General features: G+C 42.2%; 1 protein-coding gene across 1 annotated transcript; it reads left to right on the forward strand.

Moving 5' to 3' along the window:
• Positions 1-7,993, forward strand: ttpa (tocopherol (alpha) transfer protein). The gene is made up of 5 exons (XM_083991274.1): positions 1-218; positions 2,134-2,287; positions 4,217-4,410; positions 4,711-4,821; positions 5,306-7,993. The coding sequence occupies exons 1-5, from the start codon at positions 39-41 to the stop codon at positions 5,552-5,554; spliced, it is 888 nt and encodes a 295-aa protein (XP_083847400.1). The 5' UTR covers positions 1-38; the 3' UTR covers positions 5,555-7,993.
• Positions 7,994-8,362: the final 369 nt, after the last annotated feature.

An 8,362-nucleotide genomic window follows, 5' to 3' on the forward strand; every position in this document is an offset into this window, starting at 1 on the left:
GCCGGTGTCAGTGCCATGCCAGCGGAGCAGCGGTGGACATGAACGGGGCTCAGCTCAGCGAGCTGCCGGACTGCAGTGAGCAGCTGGAGCCGTACGTGTTGAGCCTGCGGCGGAGCGCCCTGCAGGCCGCCGAGCTGGCCGCCGTCCGGAGCTTCTCCAGCGGCTTCCTCATCAAGTTTCTGCGAGCCAGGGACTTCGACGTGGACCTTTCTCTGAAGGTACGGTACACCCCTCACCCCGCAACACAACGAACCAGCAAGCAGCACTCATTCACCCGGAGCCACCGAGCCGGAACTTTAGAGAACTTTGTTTCTGACGGTGACGGGAGCTGTTTCACTGTTTGACAGTAAATCCTTCATCATTACTGCACGTTAACAGATCTCAGAGCAGCAGGCATTGTACAGTGCACCGCGCATTCCCGTGTCCTGACATACATGTTATTTATTGAGCAGCACTGTCAAACGGGAGCACTGGGGCAAAGTGGAGTGTGGAAGTGAACACTTCGGCCCCAGTCTGGCCCATATTCCAGCTGTTATCAGCTGTGTATGTAGCCTACCATAATTGGTCCAGTGGAAGCAACATCTGACACCATGTGGCTCAAGTTTGGACCAGATTTAGTTAGTGTGATTAAATATGTTGTGTAGCTATGTCACGTGGTTCTGGTGTGTTTAGCCAGATACTTTCTATATTGTACTTGACTTTGGTTTAGCCTACACTGTTCTCTTGATACATTGTATGACTACATTTTAATAATTGTTATCCTACATTATAATTAGCCTAGTTCCGTTTTTGACTCACTTTTGATATTTAACCCATGAGGTCATTACCATAATGTTGGCGTGATCAACTGTATGTGTGGCTTCTGATTAATTCATTGATGCTCAGATCTTCAGCAGAATTCCAGAAACCTGAATAGCCTATGTGATCAACACATTTGAGTTTTTTTTTTAAACCAGAAACCCTTAAAGGTTTCTCAAGAACCTGTTAGAAAGAATGATTCACCTGTTGAGCTTGAGCACTTCCTCCATGGAACTACATCCAGTCAGTGCAGGTGTGTGTGTGTGTGTGTGTGTGTGTGTGTGTGTGTGTGTGTGTGTGTGTGTGTGTGTGTGTGTGTGTGTGTGTGTGTGTGTGTGTGTGTGTGTGTGTGTGTGTGTGTGTGTGTGTGTGTGTGTGTGTGTGATGCTTCCCTGCACTCCATGACTCAACACAATTACTGTCTACTCTTCAGTCAGTCAGAATGTCCTCACTGCTCTGTAGCTGCTTCACTTGTTTCTACTAATTCTGTGTTTAACCAACTGTGACTGTGACAAACAGAGAGTTTAGAGTGAGCCTGAATAGAATAGAATAGAATACTCTTTATTGTCAGTGTACACAAATGGACAATGGAATTAGTGATGCACTTAAAGGTCCAGTGTGTAATAATTGTCAAGGTTTATTGGCAAAATCTGAATACACCCCAACCATGAATATATTTGTATAAATGTATTTATTTTTTTAATGTAATTGCTATAAAATGAAATCCGTGCGAGTGGGTGAGCGCCGCAAACTAGAATCCGAATGCTAGATATCACATTTTACACACTGGACCTTTAAAACTACTTAAAAACAACAACTACTACTACACTAACAATAATAAATAATGAATACAAATGAGAAATAAATCATCAAGAATAGGGACACACACATATGGCACTGTGGATGAATAGAAAGATGAATGAGAAATGTAAGAAATGGTCCTTTATTGCAACTATTAATATTGCAGGTATTTTAAATTAGTAGTAGCCTACAATCAAGTATCAGTCAGATACTTTTACACATTGCAGATTGTTGTTGCTGACTCATCATTCCTAAAGATGGAAGAAGTGGTTGTGTGGTGGAGAACAGCGGCGGCCATGCTGCTTGTTGTCTGAAAGCAGCGGGAGCTCAGCCAAGTGGCTCAGAGTTGTGCTCACATCCTCAGACACATTTATCAGTTTTTATTATGACTGGGCAGCTTGAGCTTTGTTTTGACTTCCTACTCTGACGTGACACAGATAGAGGAGAGTAAAGGTTAGAAAACATTCCCTTCTGTGCCAGCTCTTCACTCGTTGAATTCCCCGATGTCCCTGAACATGCCCGTGTCCCGTGCAGCTCCTCCTGAACTACCAGCGCTGGCGGAGGGAGAGTCCGGAGATCAGCGGCTGCCTGTCCCCTGGCTCCGTGCTCAGCCTCCTCAACACGTCCTACCACGGCGTCCTGCCTCAGCGGGACCACAGCGGCAGCAGGGTGCTCGTCTACAGGATCGGTCAGTGCACAAAACCTGTGTTTGTCTCTGTGTGTGAAGGGTTAGAGCTGACTAACGATTACTTTCATTATCGATTAATCTGTCGATTATTTCTTTCTTTCTCATCTTTTTATTGTTTGGTTTTAACATGAATCATCTGTTCATTTGTATACAATAGTTATAGTGGAAGCACAATATGAATTTGAACCCCTTGTTCCCCATATACTGAGACTTACATACATTGTCACACTCATACATTCTTGTATATATGAATACACAAAGATAAAGAAAAAAACATATATATATATATATATATATATACACACACATATATATCTTTCGATGATTTAAACGATTAATCGATTAGTTGTTTGGTCAATAAAATGTTGAAAAATGTCAATCAGTGTTTCCCAAACCACCAGATGACGTCCTCAAATGTCTTGTTTTGTCCACAAACCAAAGAGAGACTCAGTTTATTGTCATAAAGGAACAAAGAAACCAGAAATATTCACATTTAAGAAGCTGAAATCAGCGAATTTGGACATTATTGGATTATTAAAATAGTTGACGATTGATTTAATAATCAATTATTGTGTGATTACTCAATTAATTGTTGCAGCTCTGTTCATATTATTTTGAAGATACTTCCTCCATTCACACAATCAGATTACTGAACTTATTTATTCATTCATTTATTCATGTAGCTTCATAGACTGAGGACCAACCCGTCATGAGACAGTTGAGTGTTCATTGTTCCTTCCTACAGGTAAAGGATGGAATGTAACAACAAACAAAGCCGGGTGGGGGTGAGAGTGATGTCGCTGGGATGGAATAATAATAATAACATCTTCTTCCTCTTCCTGGTTGCTGGGTTACTGTTATCACCTGACACACAGGGTTCTATGATCCACCTGTGCATCAGGCCTGTAGGAGCCACATGTTCATTTGAATGAGCAGACTTCAGTTGTCACTGTGCTACTATCATAGACATATAAACACACTGGTCACTTCTACAAAGTCGTACAATCCAGGAACTAATGTGGTGTTTACATATCAGATAATTAAACCAATTATCCCTAATTGCACAGTTGTCATCAGGGTGTTCCTGGTAGAAGGAAATGCTTTATAGTTCCTAGTTCATGACGTCAGTCAGATGCTTCCTGATGGTTAAAGGGAGTGTTGATTTTCTTATTAAGTCAGTTCATCTTCCTCCTTGTAAAATTGTGCTGATGGACGATGACAGTAGAAAGTATCGATCATTTGATCAGTTCCTTTGCAAATGACAGGATGGTATTTGATTAGTTTTCCTATTAATGTTGTGTTGTAGTTTTCTTAGTTGACTAACACTCAGACTCAGGGACGACAGGAACAAGACAGCACTCAGCAGCAACCAGGGTTTATTGAGAGACACAATATGACGGACGCACAACAACCTGTGAAACATCCAAGGAAAAACCTGCCTGTGTATGGAGGCCCAGGCTTCTTCTAGTCTGATCTGGTCTGATAAGACACCTTACAGTTCACTAGGACCTGCTCTTCACTCAGCCTAAGCTAGTTGTTGTCTCTAGGCTAGTGTACATGACATCTTCAAACAATATCAGGGAGTCTGATACTGTTTGAACAGACAATCTTGTAGTTTTCACACATAAATATTAAACAACAGTTTAACTTTGATACTAAATATGAAATGTAAACCTTTGCAAAACTGAATGCACAAAACACAAACATGATTTTTTCTCTCCACCAATCCAAGACCATTATTTATAGACCCTTTCAGAGAGTATAAACAAAGACAGGTGTGGCTCAAAAGGGTCTATAAACTAAAACCCAGTTTGCCTGCAAAGTTTGGAGGTACAAAGTTGTGTCCTATTGGTTCATCAGCCAACACACACACACTGATAGAGAGATGTTTGACATATCTGACATGTCTGTCTGTCCGTCCGTCTCCAGGTCAGTGGAACCCGAAAGACTGGACGGCCATCCAGGTGTTCAGCGTCAGCCTGATGACATCAGAGATCATCTCCATGGAGACACAGACGCAGAGGCGGGGCCTGAAGGTCATATTTGACCTGCAGGGCTGGAGCCTGGGCCATGCCATGCAGATTAACCCTTCCCTGGCCAGGAGGATCTCCTCTGTGCTCTCAGTAGGTCCTCCATCACTGCACGGGCCTTCATCCACAACAGTGTTTCAATCGCTATGACGACAAACACACAGCAGTTGGAAAAAGGAGAACATAGCTCTTAAGTAACAACATTAAGACAGATGTGACACCACAGGACATTGTGATAACAGACCGATTTACCAATCTGATCTGCGGTCAGCGTGTTCATCTCAGCTGTCCTGTCTGTTCCCAGACCACTTAGTGTGTGATGCATCTGATGTTACTGTACCTGACTGACTAAACACGTTGTCGTGTGTGTGTGTGTGTGTTTGTGTTTGTCAGGACTCTTTTCCACTAAAAGTTCGAGGAATTCATCTGGTCAATGAGCCGATGTTCTTCCGGCCGGTGTTTGCCATGATCCGTCCTTTCCTGCCAGATAAGATCAAACAGAGGGTAAGGTCTTCAAAATGCCCATCTGGTCTCTGACTCTGTTTCTGGATTCTGACTCTGGTCTCTGACTCTGTTTCTGGATTCTGACTCTGGTCTCTGACTCTGTTTCTGGATTCTGACTCTGGTCTCTGACTCTGTTTCTGGACTCTGACTCTGGACTCTGTTTCTGGATTCTGACTCTGGTCTCTGACTCTGTTTCTGGATTCTGACTCTGGACTCTGACTCTGTTTCTGGATTCTGACTCTGGTCTCTGACTCTGGACTCTGAATCTGGTCTCTGTTTCTGATCTCTGACTCTGGTCTCTGACTCTGGTCTCTGACTCTGGTCTCTGACTCTGGTCTCTGACTTTGGTCTATGTTTCTGGATTCTGACTCAGGTCTCAGACTCTGGTCTCTGTTTTTCTGGTCTCAGACCCAGGTCTTGGGTTATCTTGTCCTTCCCCATGCAGAGCTGAGCTCTGACCCCCAGCCTCCTCTGTCCTCTGTAGATCCACATGCATGGAGCCGACTACCACGACACTTTAGGGGACTTCTTCTCTTCAGACATCCTGCCTCCAGAGTATGGGGGGGAGGGGCCTGGAATCGAGGAGGTGTGTCAAGACTGGACCAATCAGCTGCTGAAATCTGAACCGCTCCTGCAGAAGATCGCCAGCCACCCAACAGGTGACGTCAGCATGGCTGCTGACGAGTGCTGGATCTCAGAGGAGGCAGACTCTCAACAGTTCTCAGAGGGATGATGTATGGAGGTCAGTGTGGACCTTACACACTGCTCTCACCTGGGCCGCTAACTGCTGCTGGCTCAGTTAGCTGGGCTCAGAAGATTTCTCCATCAGATGGATTTGAGTTTACATGATATTGGTCCTCCTGTTACAGTCCACTGCTAGTTCAAGGCTAACCACAGGGTGAAGCCGACCACTGCTCCACCAGCTTAACTGAGAAAAACAGGACTGAGCCATTATACTGTGAGTATTTTGACAGATATTGTAGCATGAGTCATGGTCATGACTTACATTTCATTTTCCCTGACAAAAGGTGATGATGATGATGTGATGTTTGTGGTTCTTTACCAAACAAACATGCTCCCTCACATCCAGAGAATGTGTAGCAACACAAGGCTTCATTTATGGTCTGTCACATATTTCGCCTTTGTCAAAGTAATTGCACTTCCCATGATTTGGATATTGCACTTAATCATATTGTGATTTTCATATTATTCCAATTGATTGTTCAGCCCTAACTGAATTATTTTATGATTTGAACAAAGTTAAACAATGTTATTTTGAGCACAGCTGCACAGGGGCATTATTATCATGACTCAGCAGTTCTCTCCTGCAAAGACCTCTCGTGCTGTTGTTATTACCGACATATCTCCACTTTTCCATGCAGTCCTGACAGTGTAAAGGGCTTATGCAAAAGGCAGTCCATTATTTTAAGGCTACTAAATACATCAATGCTGCATCTTGATCTGTGCATTTGAAGGGAGCCACATGACTTATAAGTGTTTATTATAAGTGAAGTGTAGTTATGATTGGAATGTATGACTGTATGTATTGATGTCTGGGTATATCATTTATGTTATACTGAACTTTACTGTATGTACCCTATGGACCCCAGGAAGATTAGTGGTTGCCAAGGCGGCAGCTAATGGGGATCCATCTAATAAACAAATAGACTCACAGCTGAGAGAGCTTCCAAGTCGCTGTTACAAATGTCAAGAGTGGGGTTGTAATGGAGGGTTTCTTACTTCTGAAATTGAACATGGATCTTCTACTTTCACCTCTCTCTCTTTCGTTTCTCTTATCTTTGCTTTTTCTCAACAGTGACGATCTCACTTTTGTGCCTGGAAGTTAAAGGTCCAGTGTGTAAAATGGGGGGAAAACCGTGATATCTAGCGTTCAGATTCTAGATTGGTCACCGCTGACTAAAAACAGTTCAACACTGGAAGATCTAACCGCCATCTGAGCAAAGATTAGCTGAGCCAGTGGATGTCGCTGTGTGTTTTATAATGGCAAAAAAAACAAACATCGTAGATCGTCCAGTCTAGTCACAGACACTCACTAGAGCATTTGAATCTTATAAGTTAACGGTTAACGGATTTTGCTAATAAACATTGACAAATATTACACACTGGGCCTTTAAATCATGACTTTAAGTTTGGATGTAATTAGCCTAGTAAGAATAAAGCTGTGGAGGACAGCTAGCGTGGCTCTGTAAGTTAAAAACAAACTATCAACACTGTTATGTAATGTGTCTTTATCTCATTTCTTTATCCTGTGCACAAACTGTTGAATTTGTTAGGAACTTCATTTTCTGAATGTTACTGAGTGTGAGGATGTGGACGTCACACAAGGGACATGTCCAGTTGTTCTTCGCCTGGATATTAAAGGGACAGTTTGACCGTTGTGATGTGGTAGTCGTAGCCGTCCACCTCTGCTTCAAACAAACTTGTTGCTATAAAATCCATTGGAGCTCCTGGAGTCTGAACAATTTCAAGCAGTTTGTTGTCATGTTGAAACATGAACCCTGCCTCCCCTCCATATCATCTCTCCATCCAGACCTTCATCTTATCAGCTGACCAAACAGATCCATCCTGTCTTCTCTGTGTTCATGGTTCATCATTTGACCCTCCAACCCTGCATGGGTAGGTGGTATAGCAAATGGGTGGATGGATGGACCATCATCTGTACTGTGATAACAATAATAAGAACAACTAACGACATTATCAAAGTGGTATTATTATGACACAATGGGTTTCATCGGTCATAACATGACTGCTTTTGGACCTATATTCTGCATATTTCCAATATACCCAGGTAATAAAAATGTCAATTTTCTGTACTCACTATGTATTCATATGTAATTAAAAATATAGAATAGGTTCATAATGACAGGGGTTGATTTTATCTGTGAATTCTTGATTTTTTTTTTTTTTTAAGAAAGAAAAGTATTTTCTGTATTTTTTATGACATTGATTTTAGTTGTGATGGTGAAGTTTTAACAACAACCTTTATCATGCTGTACATTTACAGTACTTGCTCTTTTTGTATTAGGTGGACAGATCATATTAATATTTGAGCAGAGACTATATTCACGTTTGCATGTAGCTAATGTTTGTGCATATGGAAGAGTGGATGGAATTCAGGACTTTGGTTATGAATTTGGTTAATAAATGGTGCGTTGGAACAAATACACTCCCATGCTATTTTATTCTTGCATGTTTCACGTTTAGCACCTGGTACACAGAGAATACAATTGAAGCTGTAGCTCAGGAATATCATAGGTCAATGTAGAGATGTACACTGGGGTCCAAAGTTAACCAAGGCTTAACTGGGTGCAAATACCGTATGTGTCAATACAGCAACTGACAGTGAAAGTGCTGAAGTACACTTCACAAACCTAACAATCCATTATTGCAGTTATTTCACTGAAACTTTACTGACATTTTCCCTGTGGATAAACCTTTATTTCCTTCTGCTGACTAAACTAAACTGGAGCTGGGAGGTTAAAGCCAAACAGCCAGATGCTGACAGAAGCTTTTGGAAATC

This window comes from Trachurus trachurus, assembly GCF_905171665.1.
Source record: "Trachurus trachurus genome assembly, chromosome: 17".
Classification (NCBI taxonomy): domain Eukaryota; kingdom Metazoa; phylum Chordata; class Actinopteri; order Carangiformes; family Carangidae; genus Trachurus; species Trachurus trachurus.